Source organism: Labrus mixtus, chromosome 18 (genome assembly GCF_963584025.1).
Source record: "Labrus mixtus chromosome 18, fLabMix1.1, whole genome shotgun sequence".
Lineage (NCBI taxonomy): Eukaryota > Metazoa > Chordata > Actinopteri > Labriformes > Labridae > Labrus > Labrus mixtus.
The window spans coordinates 17,133,897-17,153,382 of record NC_083629.1 but is presented as its reverse complement, the minus strand read 5'-3'; the positions used below and the strand labels follow the sequence as shown (position 1 = coordinate 17,153,382).

At 39.6% G+C, this 19,486-nt stretch overlaps 1 protein-coding gene and 1 non-coding gene across 2 annotated transcripts; one reads left to right on the top strand and one right to left on the bottom strand.

Annotated features, from left to right (window-relative positions):
* Nucleotides 1–843: 843 nt before the first annotated feature.
* Nucleotides 844–926, top strand: trnal-cag (transfer RNA leucine (anticodon CAG)). The gene has a single exon. It is a non-coding gene; the product is annotated as a tRNA-Leu (tRNA).
* Nucleotides 927–2,183: 1,257 nt separating this feature from the next.
* Nucleotides 2,184–19,060, bottom strand: LOC132993196 (guanine nucleotide-binding protein G(I)/G(S)/G(O) subunit gamma-2). The gene is made up of 4 exons (XM_061062891.1): nucleotides 18,820–19,060; nucleotides 8,361–8,435; nucleotides 3,328–3,446; nucleotides 2,184–3,110 (listed from the first exon to the last, which is right to left on the bottom strand). The coding sequence occupies exons 3-4, from the start codon at nucleotides 3,412–3,414 to the stop codon at nucleotides 2,982–2,984; spliced, it is 216 nt and encodes a 71-aa protein (XP_060918874.1). The 5' UTR covers nucleotides 3,415–3,446; nucleotides 8,361–8,435; nucleotides 18,820–19,060; the 3' UTR covers nucleotides 2,184–2,981.
* Nucleotides 19,061–19,486: the final 426 nt, after the last annotated feature.

The window sequence follows — 19,486 nt, the reverse complement described above, 5'->3', positions numbered from 1 at the left end:
TGTGCACATTATTTTTACAGTCTATGGTGCACACAATAACATTTTACAAAATTTCGTTTAAAAAAATCCGGACGAGTAATTGAACATTTATTTTAGAGATGGTTTTGTTCCAATTTATATTTTTTGGACACAATCAACGACAAAATGGATTAATTTCATTAGCATATTTACTCCATAAATTACCCCCCCCCCCCCCCCCCCCCTCCCATTTTTGACATCCACATTTTTGACATTAACTCACCAACTAAAAAGATAAAGAAACTAATCTGACAAATTGTTTTTTTTTCAAGATGCATGTTATGTTCTTGTCCAAACAATATTATAACATGTTAAAGATGAAGATATATATATTAAATGTCTTGTTTACAAAATACCCCCTTTTTAAAAATCCCCCAAGATTTCGTGACCTTTTTTGGGCCTGACTCGCTGTGGTTTGCATGTATTTGACTAGTTTGAACTCTTATTTTTTGCCATTAGAGAAACAGAGAAAACATAAAAGGTTTCACTGAAAGTCAAACGTGCTTTGTGGACATCGCCAATGCGCTTGCTAATATTATATATATATATATATATATATATATATAAGTTTCCCGTTAACCGCCTTAGTGGAAGCTACCAGTCTGAAACTAACTTCAGCTAACTGTAACCATTGGCTGTAAACACTATGGCTGCAACTAACAGGAACTATGACGCATTTCTAGATAAATAACAGAAAGTTATCGGGGGTAAATAATCGATTTTAGGACTGTAATCTGAAATAATATATAAATAGTCTGACGTATTGATAGGCGTATTGTACCGTGTTTAAACTTTATTTAGGTACCTATGATAGTTGTTATGTATGTCAGGATGGCCGAGCGGTCTAAGGCGCTGCGTTCAGGTCGCAGTCTCCCCTGGAGGCGTGGGTTCGAATCCCACTTCTGACAATACATTTTTTTTCCTAGTGTCCTGTGGAATATTTGTTGAATGTTATGAACGTTTTAATCCACAATATTATGTTATTTTTTGAATCAGCACAGTTATCTTGTCTTAATTGCGATTTGATCCAAGGATTGACTTATCACTTTCGAGTTGCAGTCTTCACTGGAGGTGGAGGTTTAAGCACAATTCAGGGGGCAACCTAACTATGACAAAGTGTCTGTGCTGGACTATAGTGATGTTTTATACCTACATGTTTCCTCTCGACGCTTACATGATCTGCTGAACAATGTGTATCATGCAGCTCTGAGGTTCATCACTATTTTTAAAGCCCTCATTCATCATTGTTTGGTAGATACACTTATTGGATGGACTTCTTTGTCCAAGTAGATTTATAATCTTGCTTTCTTTAATTTTATGAACCCCGGTCATACACATTGACACATGTTTCTCACACATATACTTTGGCAAATTCCTTTCTATTTTATATTTTTTAAGCTGTAAACCATATTCTGATCAGAAAGGCCTTTATTTGTACACTTTTAGCTGTCGTATATATGATATTGATCTTTTCTGTGACACTTCAAATATCATACATGCAGTTTCAAATTAGATTTGTGGAGGCCATAACAACATCTGTTGCAATGAAGTCATGTTCTTTCTAAATACTCTTCTGAAACTGCTCACACCCGTTTAACAGACCTAAATTGTTCAAACAACATCTTACCAATGCCAGACTCTTTTTTTTTTTTTTTTTTTTTTTTTTAATCTTTTGGATGGTTAGAAAGTTTTTTACGAGAGATATAAGTCAGTGTGTATTGCAGGGTTTATCATTTAAAGTTTATTTTCCTTTTGGATTAAAGATATAACCATATAATAAATGTACTGCCTCCGTTCTGCATTACAGCTTCAACTAGGAGTTTGAACATGTATGAAATAATTTTGTCTGTCAAATAATCAAAGGGAAAAAATTAACTTAGAAGTTCAACTATACTTTTTTTCAGTTTTCCGATCAATGCATATATTTTCAACGTCTTACCCACTGAATCAGTACAAAAATATAATGCCTATGCACAGCTTGAGATTATGAGTGATTTATATCTGAGAGATATCCTTGTTGAATCATTCATTGTTTTAATCATTTTGGAACTTCCAGCTGAAGGCTGCCCCGGTTTCATACAATGTCCACATGAAAGGAAATAGAGAAGGAGACTGTCTGTTCATTTCATGCAATAGGTAATGATACAAACACAAACATTCAGAACTCACAGCACAGCACAGTTTACTTGCTATTCATTTTATACAAATAGTAGAAAGAGGGTTTGTATCTGAAGGGGACAAACTGCATCACATTTGCCAGATAGATGTTGATACACAGAGACTTGTTTTCACACATGTAATTGTAAAGAGAATCACAGAGTAGACTGTTTCAAACATCCCATTAAAAAAGCGATCACCAACCTGTGTGTGTAAGAAAAAAAGAAGAAAACAGAGCTCGTTCAGTTATCACGCACAGTTATAGAAAGTTATTTAGATGAAAGGTAAAGTTGAAATAAACATAAAATAAACAACTCATAAAAACTTTCCAATAATCAGGTGGCGTCTAGCGGTAGGTATATTTTCGTTTGCTGTCCCACAATGCTCGACACACCCACAAGCCATTTATCAACATAACATTTGGAAGTCCCAGAAGAACCACAAAATATTTTTATTCTCATTTTAGCTTTTTTTTTTTTTTTTTTTTTTCACCTTTGTACACATCACAACCTGAAGACTTGGTAGGCTGTCCATAAGTTGTCATACTCCTCCTCATCACCATCATCATCCCTTTTGTGTCATCTAAAAGCACAGACCCCCTTCAACATGCTGCAACACCCTGTCAAAAAAGCAATCAAAACCCCTTTAAATGGTTACATGTAAACTCTGTGGGTTTCAGGTGCCGTTCGAAAAAAAGGAGGGCAATAATCGACATGCCCTCCCACTAGAAGTTTTCTACGTATTTTTGAACATCCACGTTCAAAGTCCCACACTGAGCAGACTGCTGAAGGGCCATGTTGTTGTGTTTACAGGATGGCACAGAAGAACTTCTTCTCCCTGAAAGGGTTCTCTGACGCTGGCACGGGCGATAACAGAGGGTCCTCTTTGGCGTGGGCTTCGCAGTACGACATTAAGTCTGCCGCTGCTTTGGATACCTGGCAGGAAACAGACACACACACATATGCAGAGAAAACAGAGGGCGAAGGGAAAAGATTAAGGTTTCGTTTTCATAAAGCATTCAGAAAAAAAAATCCTTAGACAGGTTTAAAATGTCTACAATATTCAAGCTTCAATAAAATCCTATACTTCAACTTCAACAACCTTTACCTACTAAACCACCACCTCTATCCTGAAAGTTTATCTACTGCACACCTTTATCCTGTCGATGTTGGCCTCCATTTTTAGCTGTTCCACCAGCTTCCTGGCCTGAGCGATGCTGGCTGTGTTATTGCTCGCCATTGGCGCTGTCGGTCACGTCTTGTGTGCTTTGCCTGCATGTAGGAGAAAGTCATTTAAACACCTCAAACATTGTAGCTCAAGTACTATAATAAAGAAGGCATGCTCAGTGAAGTGCTCGCAACAGATAGCCTTGTTCACATTCCTGAGAATACACACACATACATGTACAGGCTTATTGTTTATCGTGTCAGTTGCTAGGCAGCTCATGACAGTGAGGGGGAGGCAGGGAAGGTGGGAGGAGGGTGAGGGGGCAGTGCTTTGTCCAGATTTATATTTAAAATAGATAAAAGGATAACTAACATTGCTGGCGTAAGAAAAGAAAGGCAGATTTATAACTTGTAATGGTTGGTTTTCTGAAAGCCTACTCGTATACTTAGTGTTACACTTTGGTCCCCGTGTCACCCAAGGGCACAGTGTTTACGCTCTGCGTCATGTGATGGATTTAAAATCTAGAAATGTTTTATTTGATCCACGGTAACAAAGGTTGCCTCACAAAACAGCAGATGTTAAAAAGCTCCAGCAGCAATTTTGTTTGCATTTCTATCAATGTAAAACTGTTTTATCACTGGTGTGTTCACATTTCATGGCTTCCATCTGTTCCCCTGTGAAGACGATCAATATTTTTGAGCTTATACACAACCAGTCAAACGTTTGATCACAGTAACAGTATTATTATTATAATACAGTATACTATACTATAGCTACTGTAAGCTGTATCTAGGGCACACATACTGATAGAAGGGTTTTTTCTGTATTTGTACTATTTTCCACATTTTAGAAAAATAGTAGACATTAAAACAATAAAAATAAAACATTTTATTTCATTTCTGTTTTGGAAAGAAATGCATAAATATGTTAGCGTCAACTTCACTATTTATATTTATGTAAGAAACACATGTCACACATTAATGTCTTTAAGATAAAAAATAACAAGGTGCATTTCAATCAGGTGCGTCCAAACATTTGACTGATACTGTATGTCACATTAACGTGCCAGAATACATGAAGAAGACACTTTGTAGATTTCAATAGTAATTTTTAAAATCACAATAACAGCAGTTTTGTGTTCACAAAAAAAAAACCCAATATAGGACTTGACAGGTTGTTTACATATCTCCTCCAGAATGTTAGCCAAAAAACATTTTTTTTCTTAACAAAGCAAAAATATAAAAATTGCATAATTGTTTAAACTTTTGAATCGTCGATCATTGAATGAATTGCATCCACAGTAGTTCACCTCTAGTTGTTATCAGGTCTTCCTCAGTCTCAAAACTGCAAAGTTAAATGGAGGCATCGACATAATTCTCCAAAACGTTTTGATGATGGTGAACAACAACAATCAACACTATGGCTATCTTTTCATTTAAGGTATTGTTGATGTGAAGGGTCGTAGCATTTAATTCACATCCTTTTATCCTCATTAAACCATTCATTAGGATTTTTAACATGAATGAATTATTTCTCATTCTGGTTTTTCCTTAAATTTAAGTGTATCATTGCACAGTTTAAGTTCCGTGTCCTCAGATGCTCCTCTGTCTTTATAACCTCTTTGATTAAACGGATCAAGCTGTGGGAGCCCTGAAACAGCGTCATCCTTGCTGTGTGATCAATCTTCCCTGTGCCTCCCCTCCTTCATCCGTCTGTTTGCGCTGCTGTGTGACTCAGTGTGGGGTTAAGACTGATCTCAGCAAGGTGCTGAAGCTGAGCATGAATATTGATGGCCCACAGTGGTACACCTGCAGACCGGTGAACTGATGTGAGAATTTCCGTTGTCACACTGACCCCCATCCCCATGGCCTAATCATTATTTAAAACCGGTACAGGTTCATGACTTCCAGAGTTTGTAAGTTTCACATAAGAAACAGATTGATTTGGGTTTGATAGCTTATCAGAGTTAATGCAAACAAGATTTCTAGTTTAATTTAAAAAAATATGTGAATAGGCATGGTTTTCATTTTCAAGATTCCTTCCTTTACTCGAAAGATGCAACAACCTTTAAATTTCCTTCTGTACTTGCTAGAGGTAGAAACTGTTATTCATACATTTGAATACTGCAATTATGTATCCATGTGTATTAAAAAACAAAGTACAGAGTTTATTGTTTTCATGCAAAGTATGTGGCACACATATTTTTCTTTCTTCTTAAAAAACCCCAACCACTAGGTGGCATGGTTTTCATTTATCCTCAGCTATTTTAATCTTTGACTGGTAACTTAGAAACGACGTAAAATAAGAAGAAGCATTTATTGCTTGTGTAAACACAAAGGGCACAGGCCTATGAAACAGGCAGAGTAATTAAGAAAGCAACGTATCACCCCGGATACAATATGTCAATAAATCTCTATGTATAGAATAGTAACCCCTACATGATAATACATAATCCTGTTGCCAGACTTGCAAATACAATTCCCAAAGACTTTCATTACAGCTGGGTGTCGCTGACACATGATAAAGTTGATGAGTTGTGATAAATATCTGAAAAGTGACTTTACATGCGATAAGTAATTATGTCATAAGTTTTTAATTGAAAATGTCAGAAAATGATTTTAAACTGGGTCTCACACCTCTTCAGAGCCAAGGATAACGTGGTCTTTTAAATTATGTCTCAAACCTAACCCCCAGTTTGTAAACAAAGGGAACAAAGCAGCCAATAATCATATTTAACAATATGACCTCCTGGATTTATACTCAGAATGAATGACAGTAAAGACCTGTGTTTGTAAAACATTATGACAGGAAACAGGTGACAGGAAAGTTTTTGTTTTTTTAGGTATGTTGCAGTTTATTGAATGACAGGAGGTCAGAATCATAGACTTTAAATATTAATGGACGAAGTCACTCATCTGTTACTGCTGGGGGCTTTGGAAGCCCGTCAGTGGCGGTTGCCATGCTGGATATCATTTCTCAGCCTAACTTCCAGTCGACCTAACGACAGGCGAGCTGCTTGGAGCTTGAGTATTTACGATATTCTCTCATTTTCAGGTCTGAAACATTTCCTCTGAACAGGAAAATCTGGACTCCTTGTCAAATCAAGTGACAATCTGAAGAGGATGTGTGAGCTTAACCTGCAGCAGAGTGCTAAGTATTAACCGTGTGATATAAACATTATGTTTAACAGTTGGCGGAGCTGAGGGATACTGGATGTTCTCACTCTGTGGAGTTCACCTTTTAGGGTCATGGTTTACAAATGCAACTCAGGTGGGTGTCAAAAAACAAATCTGTTGGTATTAACGTCAGTTATCAAAACAAAATGTAGGATTATTTTTCTTTGTACCTGCGAGGTCTATAGATATAGTTTTAATGGTGAAGTAGATAGCAGGCCAAAATATAATGGAAAAATATAACTCATATGAGTGCAGACGTTCATCAAAGCCCCCAAGTTTGATTCTGACCCACCCCATACTTAAGAAAACATAATCTCCCTGACAGACTCACTCAAAAAAAATAGGTCACAGATCTACTGCAAAGGTGTGATTGAAGTACAAATACGTGTTTTTGTGTCTTTGTAGTGAGGCCATAATACTGTTTAGACACTCAGGGGAGACCAAACAGGCCATGATATCACTATTCATAACTGAGAGATGCAACTCTTAAAAGGTTCTGCTATGAAGAAAAGAAGGAGCCCTTTTACTTTACAGAAAATAATTAGACATCCTGACACAATAGCCTGGTTTGAGCTGAAATGACTGGATTAGATGCTTTAAATTAGTCTGGTCTAGCCTCAGGACCCACTTCCAACTCCTTTATGAAAAATCGCGACCTAAATTTCGGATTTTTTTCAAATAAAGTTTTATTTCCTGAAAAATATTGCAGTTCAGACCTCAGACAGGAGACTATCCCTATCGGGGGGGGGGGGGGGGGGGGGTGTCGGGGGGGGTGTCTCTCCTGAGGTAATACGTGGGGGGAAAACGTCACAAACGTAAGCTACAGAGTCTGCTATAAGACGCTATATTGAGAAAACTTGCATTTATATTGGTGCTACTAGTAGTTCAATGGAATCACAATATCAACAAAAGAGAGGAACATACTGACGAGCACAAAAAAACAACATGTCACTCAGATGGTGGAAAAGACATGTAACAATTTGAATAGGTGCAAACAAAGAGAACAACACTTACATCTGTGATATTTCTAATTAATTTCTTAGTGCTAAATGCTAATGTCTACATGTTTTCATACTGTGTAGTGTGATGGTGACATGCTCACATTTAGCACCTATAATATTTATCTGGTTTCCCTGTCTCAAATTAGCATGTTAGCTTGCTAACTGGACAGCATTGCTGTAAAAACCTAAACAAATAAATATCCCAAAGAGGAGAATTTTAAGATCTCTGTTTAGTCTAAATGAAACCTTTCTTTTGTGTGTTCACATACTGGGAAGAAACATATTTTGTCTGCTTAAAATATGACATAAGCTTGACACATCTTATTGTCAATAGAGCATGTGAAAATGCCAGCCTGACATTTTCATATCTGAAATGGGAGGGGTGAGAAGATGGTGCCTGTTCAAAAGCTGGTACTTTAAAGGCAACAAAAAGGTTTTAATAGTACGGATCAAGTATTTTGTTTCCTGCCTTGTTTCTTTCTTTGCCTTGGGATATAATTCCACTGCTTTTACCATCAACTCTGCTCATTTGTGTATCATGCAACCTCTTGTGTTTCCTTCCTTCCTATCTGTCAGCTGCCTAAAATACCATCCTGAGATGTCACACATGGTGTCACCATGCTGATAACTGTGACATCCCAACAGGCACTGCTAGATAATGCGTTTTGATGGACACTGGCCTTAACTAAGTTTGCTTTCAGACATTGCAGAAGCTGCCCCACAAAACTGTACAAATGTCACCGATTTCCAACAGACAGAGTTTTTTTTTCCACTGCTACTTTTTCCACTCGTGGTGTAATATTATGAAAACAAAGTGGCTCTTCCTCTTGTCGTAACTCACCTTGTCTACTTGCTCCTCCGCACTTGGCCCTGCTGTCTGCTCGCAGTTCAGTCAGCAGCGTACGTCCTCCCAACTCTGCAAATAAAGAAAAAAGGGATGAAGAGAGGTTGAAGCTTGTGAGAATCAGAGACAGAAGCTTTGCATGTTTCCATTTCTGCATTTCAGAAAGAACTGTGTCAAGTGTTGTGTGTGCGTGGCGCCGTCGTCTGATCACTGCGTGTCAAAGTGTCACAGCTGGCTCTTTCAAACATAGCTGAGGGGCTTTGAAAAAAAAAAACACTAATGGAGAAACATCACAACAAACCGCAGATGCAAATGAAACAGAAAAGGGGACAAATTAGATTATGGTTTTAAAGTAAAAGATTTTTTGATACAACTCTATGTGTGCAATTAGTCTTTAGCTTCACAAAGCAGATCTTTACCTTAGCTTAGCTTAAAGACTTGAAACACCAAGAAACGGCTATCCTGACTGTCTGACAGTAACAGTAGGTACAAGATAATCTGTGCCAATCGTATATCCGTCTGTTCAAAATGTTATGGGTTATGAGAAATGTATATATTTTTTCGCAGAGCGTGACACTGACATTTATCTGATATCTTTTTGCGTGCTGACCATAAAGCTACAGTGAGTCAATGCTTAACTAACGTTTCGCTTAGCTTTGCATCGGAAATGAGGAAACGGCTCACATTTGGCCAAGCCAGCTGTTTTGATTTCCCTGTGTCTTTCTACTAAGCTAAGGTTCACGTCTCTGGCTTTATCTGCAAACTAATCAGACATGAAGACAGACAAATGGAATTTCCCTATTGGCTTCTTCTATGTCACCTCTCTCTCACTGTCTGTGTGCTCCTCTTTATTTATTTCACTGCTCCAAACAGATTCATTCTTAACACATCTGTGACTCTGCAGATCAGTTTTCTGCTGCTTCTGACAAATGGGTCAATTTCTCTGCATGAGCATATCTGCAGAGGAAGGGAATTCCACCCTTCATAAATCATGGCAGCATGCACTAGTAAAGCAGCATTACAGTAAAACAAAAAAAAAACTTGCCAGCAGGGAAATATATCCCTATGGCAGAGTACTCAAACAGCAATGAAACTGCTTCAGCTAAACAGAAAAAGAAGCATGAGGTCATACTGTACTGTATGGTCACCTCTGCATTTTCTGGAGTCTGTAATCCCACTGTTACACTGTGTTATGTAAGCTGTTTAATAATTTTTTATCAGAGCAGTGATTCTTAAACCATCTGCTCTGGTGCCTCAGTTTTTAGCAGGATTGTCTTGTGGATATTCGTGTTTAAAATATCCCCTTGTATTAATGTTAAAAAACCAAGACTGGTTGCCGGTAGCCTAGCGGTCATGTCTGGCGCCGCGCGTGAAGAGGCTGCAGTCCTTGTCGTAGCGGCCGCTGTTTCGGGTTCGGCCTTTGGCCTTTGCTGCATGTCATCCCCCGCTCTCCCCACCTCGACGTTTCCTATCTCTCTTCAGCTGTCCTATCCAATAAAGGCAAAAACGGCAGAAAAAAGAAGATACATTTTGGTGCCCATACTAAAGTTTTTACCTTTTTTTTTCTTCATTTACTGAAGTTTTACGAAAGTAATTGGATGCTTAATGTAAACAAATGAGCAGGTAAGGAACTCTGCCTACATAATTCAAAACATGATTTAAATAGGAAGCCCTCAAGACAAAAAAAAAACAGTTTGAAACCCTGCATTAAACCTCATGCTGAAAAGGTGACAACACTTTTTTCAGATGAACTAGAAGAATATTATTACTCCTTTTTCAAACATATAAGTACGCAGTAAAATGTTCTTTTAATCAATGCAGCATTTGCTCATTCATCCCTCTTTGTAACAGACTCACATATTCCTGCATCACACAAAGACATTGTTTGTATGTCAGGTGTCTTACAGAACGCAAATATGTACAACACAGTTACAACTAATCACAAATATTGACATTACCCCTTTCGCTCAACATGTGACAGTGTTGAGTTTTATTTGCTTTGAACTGTGTTTGCACGGACACATCCGCCTTGTCACTCATTAGACTCACATTTACATCTGTGAGTTTCCCAGGGAAACTTCACAATCATCTGTTGTTCTGCTTGGACATGATATACAGTTCCTTGTAATTGGATATAACAAAATGCCAACAAGATATTTATATCAAATTTAAAGATGTGTTGTTGACAGCTTCTTCCAACTAACCTATTAGGACAAAAAGAGTTTATGCTAATTTTAGGCGCTTCACCTGGCAAACAAACTGAATTAAAGGTGCAAAGCATTGTTGGTAGGGTAAAGATAAATAACAATGGAGGCTTCATTTCTTTTAATTTGATTATTAAAGAGTCCATGTCCTCCTGTTAATGTAATTTTAAAAACTTGTATTGAGATACTTAAAAAGAGGACCAAGAACGACCTTAATGATGTCCTCCTTCACGTTCTTCTTTCTGTTTTCGCTCCACTCATTCATCAGTTTACTGTTCGCTGCAAAAGAAGCAAGAAAGCCAACTGTTCTTTCAAATGAAAAAAAAAAACATTGCTGAGTTCGATTTTTCCCTGGGAGAGGTTTGTGTCATCATATTTATGTTGCAGAGCAGCAGTGAGATCAGGGCAGGAGAGAGTGTTAAGACTGAGTGTGCAAGCTTTTTTTTTTTTTTTTTTTTAATCTTAATGCTTTTGTAATATTGTTCTCTACTTTTATGCCAGCAAAGCGTCTTAAACTAAACAAAAAGTCAAGAAGGTGCATTATGAGATGTAGCCGGCGATCCATTTCTCTCCTGTTTTCTAGCCTTCTGCTTCCCGTCGCTCCCTGCACGGCAGACAGGTGTTCAGTGATGGGACTTAAACACCCCCAGCTTGCTTTGTCCTGCTGCTAACACCACCAAATCAATCTGACCCCCTCTGCCATCCTTCCCCTGCCATTTGGAGCTGTTTTGAACCCTTTCCTCTGGGTTGTTCAGGGGGGTCTGTGTTCGTGACGAGGCGCTCCACAGATGTGATTATTGCTGCTGCTCGACTCTGAGTGTCGCTAACTTAAAGGGTGATTAAGCGCCGCAGGAAACATCCTGGTGAGGAAAATATAATTCCTGGCCTGTCGAGAGTGATGATCTCTGACGCACTCCCACACATGCTGAATCTCAGCTCGTTTCGTCTCTCCTTCTCTTTCTCTCTTTAGAGCACACCTTTTTTTTACTCTGCCTTTTTACACAAAGAGAAAAATGAAGGCGACCAGGCGGGGAGTGATCTGTCCTCTTGTCATGCCCAGAGTGTGAAATCGGAGCGTGGTAATTATAAATCTGTCCCCAGCTCAGCCAAATGGACCCTGGAGAGCTTGTGATTAACCTGTGAGGGTCTGCAGGGACGGGCGGAGGCAGAATGGGACCTCTGTTTACAGATAATCATGGCTAAGTTTTAAGGGCCAGTAAGCCTAGTCTCCTTACTGGCCTGCAACAGTTACAAATGATCAGCGGAAATGTCAGCAAACATCAGCAAGCTGGTTTCGCTAATGTTAGCTCCATGAGTTGGTCCAAAATGGCATCTCTGTCTGGCTTTTTTTAGAATAAATTCCTGATTTGGTTTTCTATTTTTTTATTATGTCGTGCCAAAAGACTGATAGTAAAGCTGCATGTCCCAGGGTAAAATGGTATTATTCTCATTTCTGTTCATTTTCACAATAATAAATTGAAGGTCGCAAAACATTTTTGTGAGGCAAAATCTTACATTATTTGTGCTCAAGAACATCCAGTCTTGGAAACCATTTGCATAACTTCATAGCATCTGGGAGTGATGGCCAACTCCGATGGCCAATAGGGGCTTCAGGTGTTATGCTCGTCAATAAAAAGGATATCTGGCCAAGACCATCTCCGTAAGTTGACATTGCTTGCCGTCCAACTGTCAACTTGAGAAGATAGAATTGAGTGGGAGATTAAGAAACAACATCTAGGAGCAGACTATTGACTCTGCTGCATGACATGTCTGTTTATAGAGATTGATTAGGGAGAAAAAAATGTGTTACATGACTGCTGCTGGGTTTAAGGATTGCATTACAGTCAACTATTTTGCTCTCTACGGGTCTAGTGTACTATCAATGCCCGCGGAAATACTAAATGACTTTCCTACTCGCAGTGGATTTGCTTGTCATTGATGAGACTTTGATTTTAACACATCTTTTTACCCCATGAATACACGGGAGTTAGGTACAAATGTGGTCTTTGTTTTTTACTGCATTTAGTTAACTAGTCAGTCTAGCTAACACAAGAAAGTTTGAGCGAATATTAAATTATGTTTTGCAGGAAGGAAAAGATGTTTGAACCAGCCTTGACTTAAAGGGCAGTCTAACCTCAGCTACATACCAACAGTTATAAGTAAAAAACAAAACCCTGTACTTTTTCTTCTAAAAAAGAGGTGAATACTTTTTTTAAATCATAAAAAAAACCTTTACTCCCATAATATTATTGTAAAAGCTGAAACGGCATTTTCTTTCTTCTCTCTTCAGTATTTTTTTTACTGCAAGTTCCTCGTCGGTTATAAAGAAAATTGCAAGACTGTTTGTTATAATTTCTTAAAATACCAAGCAGCAGTGGTGCATTGGCTATTATGCAGGAAGTTCAGTCATCAAGCCCTCACAGTGTAACTGAGTGACTGTACCATCCTCAGTTCGTCATAGGACAATGAAGTGCAGGAAGAGCTGTCACAGTGAAACAGGATGCAGCGAAGGACACGCTCAGCTTTACAGAGTTGACTGACTGGAGAAAGTTACACAGGGTCAGAAAAATCAAATAAGTAAAAAGCTGGAAATAGGTAAAACGTTTAAGAAGGAGCAGGATGATTTGTGATGTAAGATCTTCTTTCAGAGCGGCTTTTTTACAGCAACCACAGCAAGGGAAGGTAACATGAAACTGACCTCTGGAGTTATTAATGAACACGATCAAGAGGGTATTGACTATTGAATGTAACAGAGCACAGATCCCTGCCCTTGAACACGAGAAAGGACGTCCCTCCCTATGCACACAAACATGTAAAGAGACAGGACACAGAGGGCATCACTATTTCTGTAAAACAAGCCCTGGACCTTGAGCTGACCTCAAGGATGTAAGAACAATTATAGCAACATCTTGAAAATGTATGTCCCAAAATAGTATATCCGAGAGGTTTCCCACATACCTAAATGCTATAACAGTACAAATCAAATTCAAGTTTAATAGTTCTGTTAGAGTTCTCTTCTTAATATCAACAACAGTTAACCTTGAACCTAGAATCACAGCTGCAGTCTTTTAAACATTGGCAGGTGACCTAAAACACTTCGAGTGCCTGACCAATCAGAGACAAGCTGCAGGCATTGTCCCTAAAGGTCCCTGGACATTTGGAAAGTACTACCCACTCAACTGGGTTGGTTTTTTTTAACGGGTTAATCAATTACCCCAGAACTACATCCTGGTTCCTGTGGTCGAAATGCACATAGTTCCTGTAAAGGTCCCTAGTTCTGGGGGAAAGTTCCTGCAGTCCAAAATGGGCTTTATGTACACAGCCCCCCAAAAATGTGGGCCTGAAACCGATGCATACAGGAAAGTCAGGATATGTTATAGCACCTCAGTTGTTTGGTTGCAAAAGGAGACATCTTTAAAGCCTGGCTCACACTGCAGGATAATCGGGCCCATTTGAGCTCCGATTCTTCCTTCCCGACAATCGCTGGGTCGCTCCCGACTCGAGGCTGCTCGGACACGATTATCTGCTCAGATTATCTCGTAGTGAGAGCGGTACAAAGATCCAATCTTAACGTCCCCGATCTGCCCGGCGATCGTCGGGGACGACCTGATTTATTTCAAACATGTTTGATATTTAGAATTTAAAATCTTGACGATTACGTCTTGAAAGGGTCCGGCAGAAGTCGTGTGTGACTACAATATAATCACGAGAGACAAGGGAGGAATGTAGTCATGGCGACCAGCGGCAGGGTGGTGGACCCAGCGTTTTTTTGTTTTGTTTTGTTTTTTTCGGTACAGATCATCAGTGCAGCACTTTTCTGAAACTTGTATCCATATATCTACTATATCTATTGTATCTACTTTCCTCTATCCTACAACAACTTTCACTTCTCTTTCACCAGCCGCCGTCCGTTGGAGTTTTCAAATGAAACTTTATTAACAATTGTCAACGCTCCGTCCCGATTTCACTCGTACAGTGTCCGACAATCGGGTCGTACAGTGTGAGCACATAAATCTCAAGGTCTGGTCGGGCGTCGTAAACGATTCAGTCGTACAGTGTGAGCTGACGTGCCACCCCGACTTTTATACAATCGGGGATAAATCGCACAGTGCGAGCCAGGCTTAACGCATGGCATTCTGAAAAGGCTAACTGTAGACGGTGTGATTATTGGCCAGTTTTAAGGACAGGAAAAGTTTTATGACCCAAAACATTTTTCCTAAAACTTTCAACTTAAATTTTGTTTGTTACTCACTGACCAAAAATAATATACACGTATCAACCAACAAGAAAGTGGACCTGATGTCTGGCTAATCAAATCAGCACTTGAGTCCAATCAACAGACTTTTTTACCGCACAACAAATACAGATAAGCAATGTTTTACTGTGAATAAGGTGACCTGCTATCTTTCTAAATTTGGCATTTGTTATTGGCGAATTGGTTTGTGCAGGATGACTGCTAGTAGCAAGAAAATGTAGTTTTTTGGACATTATTCCTTTTATTTTTTTTTACCACATTCCTTAGTGTGCTTCCTATTATTTGATTTGAAAAGTGAAACAGCTCCTATTAAACCTAACACACTGTTTTGTTCTCCTTCCTCGTGCCACCGCGTCTCGGTCAGACCACTGCCACCCGTGATTATTCGATTACCCTGGACATCTGTGCCATTCTTAGCATGCCCTGCCCATCCTGCCATTTTAGAGATTGTGGTGTGTGTGTATTTATGTGTGTGTTGGGGGTTAATCTAGGTCCCAGAAGGGGGGGAGGGGATGAGGCAGTGGCCCAGGAAATGATGCATCTCCTGGGAGTCAAGACGGCAGCAGGGAGATGGCTTATTGCTCCGGGGGAGCACAAATGTGGTCTATTATATTTATTAAATCGAACGATCAAGGCGCCGCATGTTCCTTCTTTGTTAGATCAAAGCAGTGACCAAATGTTGTTGTTTTTTTCTCCACAAATGTTTAAAGACTCCTCCTAACCCTTTTGTGTGTGTTTTGTAACTGCAGTGAAGTGAGTGGAGGAAAACAATGCACAACTCTAAAGCTTCATTTATTCAGAAACATTGAAAAAAAAGAAACGTTTCTGCATGTGGCCAAAATAGAAAATGCACGCTAGCCAGTGAATATTGGCTGTCAATGAAAGAGTTGTTAAACTCCCTTGGCTGCTTTGTGAGGAACCAAACCATCAGTGAGAACCTCGTCTCCGCCCCTGAAATGATTTTTTGATAGTGGACAGGGTGGTTCACCAGATATGAGGTTAAACTTCCACTGACGGTTAAACAGCTTTTGTGTACATCAAACTCTCTTTTCCCTTCCTCAGCTGTAAACTCAGCAGGATTTTTACATTTGACTTGAGTGAGGAGGCATAAACATACTTTTCCTCTGGAATCAATCAGCATGCCAAGAATAACAGGCTCTACTTCTGGGCTGTTAACAATATTACAAACATCCGGACTTGTTTAGATTTTGCTGAGAGCCTGAGTGTGCTGCTTGGACTGTTACAGATCCTGAAAGTGATAAAAGGCTATCTGCTTTGAGCAGGATACTGCTTATACATTTCATACAGGCTGCCAGAAACTTAGATTTGTAACTGATGTCTTCACAGCTTTTAACTTTAGACTCGGATCAGCCATAATTCATCGAAATGCTGACTCATTGGAGACTTGCAGTTGGAGAGTTTCACCTTAGTAATGTTTAAGTTACATAACGTGACTTGAGATAATGACTTTACTGCTGTAAGAAATAAAGACTCGATCCAAAAGCTCTGAGACTTAAACTTCAGCCCTGAGACTTAAGAATCGACTTTGTTGGACACAATTTAAAACATGACTTAAACTCTGCAAAAAAACAAACAATATATCTTAAAACTAAGGGGTTTGAACTTGACATTTGTGAGACATGACTCCCTAAGCCATAAGAAGTGAAAAAAGACGACATTCAAATCTCGTGTTTTGAGATCATGGATCTTGTGTGGACAAGTTAAGAGACTCAGATTTGCCTCAGAAGAATTTAAAAAAAAACCACTAAAGACTGAAGTTTGAATTGGATTACAAAAAGGTACATGGAACATGACATTTGTAAGGAAAGAGATTAAGAGCTCCAAAGTAAATTTTCTGGCCTTCAAACTCTAGAGACTTGGAGTTACACTTCAAGGTTGACTTGTACTTTCCATAGTAGACTAGAAAACTATGGTTGGATCCAAAATGAGGCCTTAAGACTTGTTCTTGTTAGATTTAACTGATGTGTCTTGACGCCTTAAAGACTTAACTTGGCATAATCCTCAAACAAAAATCATGAACAAGGTCTCATTGCCTTACCCTAAAGATCTTTGGACTTTGTAGGACATGTCAAAAGCCTTGAGACAGTACCTCAATCCAGGTCACAAAAAAGGAGGACTGGAGACTTTACTATCAGAAGCCTTGATGTTGGTTGTTTGAGAAAAACAAACATACTTTTAATGTGACACAAGACTTCACTTTGCCTTAAAACAGTTGAAAACAGCTCTGGAGATTTGGGCTGGAGTCAAACTTGATAGCTCCAAAAATTGGCCTTGAAGCTGGACCTGACACCGTCAAGATTAGACTGTCTTGAGTCTTTGCTTGAGATTGCTGATAAATTGGACTAACTTTTGTGTTTACTCTTAAGACTAAACTAACAGCCATAATAGTATAACTGTATGTTTTATCCTAGGCAGCTAAAACTGCTGCTTTACTTGGATTTTCTAAAAGGACTTGAGACCTTTTCTGAACAACATTAGCTTGAACGTTTCCTTAAAAGAACTCTGGATGCTTTTTTTTTCCCCAGACAGACCACTTCATGGTCGAATGAGCTTTAGACACAAAATCAACACCATTAGAAGCAAACAATCGCAACGAGTACAAAGGTTGACGCCGCCAGCGCGACAACATCCTTCTCATCCCGTGTTACATTACCGCTGAAGCCTCGTAAATCTGAGACATGAGTTTGTCTGTTTTAAAAGACGAAACGTACAGGTTCAAATAAGGGTGACTTCAACAAGAATGATGCTTTTAGGAAGATGAGCCAAGAACGGCTTTTTTTGTTTGAAGGCAGCAGTGCGAGAGGTCAAAGTGATCAATAAGGCGTAGATAGCTTTGCATTCTTCCTATTCTCTCCCATCATTACTCCCTCACTCCCTCTCTGCTCTCCATCTGTAGCACTCTTTTCAGTTTGTTCTGGAAAACTCTCAAGGTTTCTTAAGCGTCTTGTTTATCCTTGTATACTTTTTTTTTTTCCTAGTCTCAACATCGATGTGTGAAGAACAATCTTTGGCCTAGGAGCAGCTTTCCTTCGAGATACAGTACGAGCTGCCTGTATGTGATCTCTTGCGTAATTTTGACTTGCAGTGTGCATTTGTAACAGGCCTGTATATGTAACACACAATCCCACACGCACGAGTGGATGATTTAAGCGTGAGTCGTACATGATGCTTTTGTGTGACGAGCCAACTGTTGGAAAAACAGCATGCCTGCGTTGGTTTTCTTGGATTTCCTGTGAGTGCATGCTGCTGTCAGCTACTGTATGTCTATGAGCAACTTAAAAACACACAAAACCCCTCCTCCACCTCCTCCGACCATCTGCCTGGTACAACCACTACATAGATCTTGTGTGTGGTCGAATGCTTTCCCCTCTCAGTACATAGAGAGAGTGACGAAAGGACGGAAAAAAAGACCTTCCAGAAGGCTTGTGGGATTCCTCTTTGGTTTTCTGGTACCTCTATCAATCACACCCCCTACATCTCCCCTCTTCACCTCCCTATTAATGTGTTTTTTTTTTTCAAACCCCTCTGCTCGTGCAGTTTTCCCTTGAAACATATTTCATTAATTCCTGTGGCTACATATCATAAGATCGACCCAATCCTTAGGGAAAAATAAGAAAAGGAGGGAAAGGGGAGTCATTTCTCTTACCCCCCCCCCCCCCCTCACATTTACACATGTATGAAAGGAGGTAACAAATGGGGGGGTGGGGGGTAGAGAGAGAAATAAAATCAGCAGCCCACCTGACAGGGAAAAGGTTTTATACGGATTTTATTGGGAGGAGGGGATTCCATGATGTAAACCAGCCAGTGGCATCAATCTCGCCCCTCGATCGCTCACAAAATGACAGCGTAGAAATGACAAATTCTCCCCTCCTCCTCCTCCTCCGGAACACACCCTGCTTTAGATGCAATTAACCCAGATGCTACAAAAGCAGAAAAATAATGACTGCACCCCAGACAATTAAAAAAAAAATCCTACCTTAATTTTTCTGTGTTTAGTCTCCCTTTGTAACCCTAAACGCATCCAGTCCTGCAGAGTAGTATCCACGCTCTTCTGTCACACACAAATACACACACACAGTCAGTCACTAAGCAAGAGCAGGCGAATGCATCCACGCTCATAACACACACTCCTCTCTCTGTATGCCTTTCTCTCTCTCTCTCTCTCTCTCTCTCTCTCTCCAGCTGAGATCCTCTCTGCCTCCCTCCTCACTGCTGCTCTGAGTCTCCACCCTTTAGCCAAACACTCAGGCTACGAGAAACTACCCTATTCCTCCTCCTCTTCCTCGTCCTCCTCCCCCCTCTGTCTTTCTCTTTTCTGATATCTGTGCACACTCCCTCCGCCTTGCTAAGGTCCATTGGAGAAGCCACGACTGTCTTTCCTAACAGCAACAGTAAACAAATGCAAACCAGAAAAACTGACAGTCTGGACAAGCTGGATTTTTGCTTAGATAAATATTCACTCAAGTCCCAGCATATATTTTAGCTGCTTCATTTCCCTCCTCTTAACTCCAAGTTCAGTGTGCTGTATAAGTTTACTGGCATCGCATGACAAAATAAACTCAATCAACCTTCAAAGACAGCAACATCCTGCATGACACATACGACGTATAACAGTCAGGCTGTTGAGGCTTTTAATTTTCAGA

Bases quoted from the DNA above. Each gene is read 5' to 3' on its own strand.
- LOC132993196 (XM_061062891.1), bottom strand. From the start codon at position 3,414: ATGGCGAGCAATAACACAGCCAGCATCGCTCAGGCCAGGAAGCTGGTG. The intron at 3,111-3,327 runs GTGTGCAGTAGA...GTTTCCTGCCAG, and splicing joins CCAACATCGACAGGATAAAG to GTATCCAAAGCAGCGGCAGA.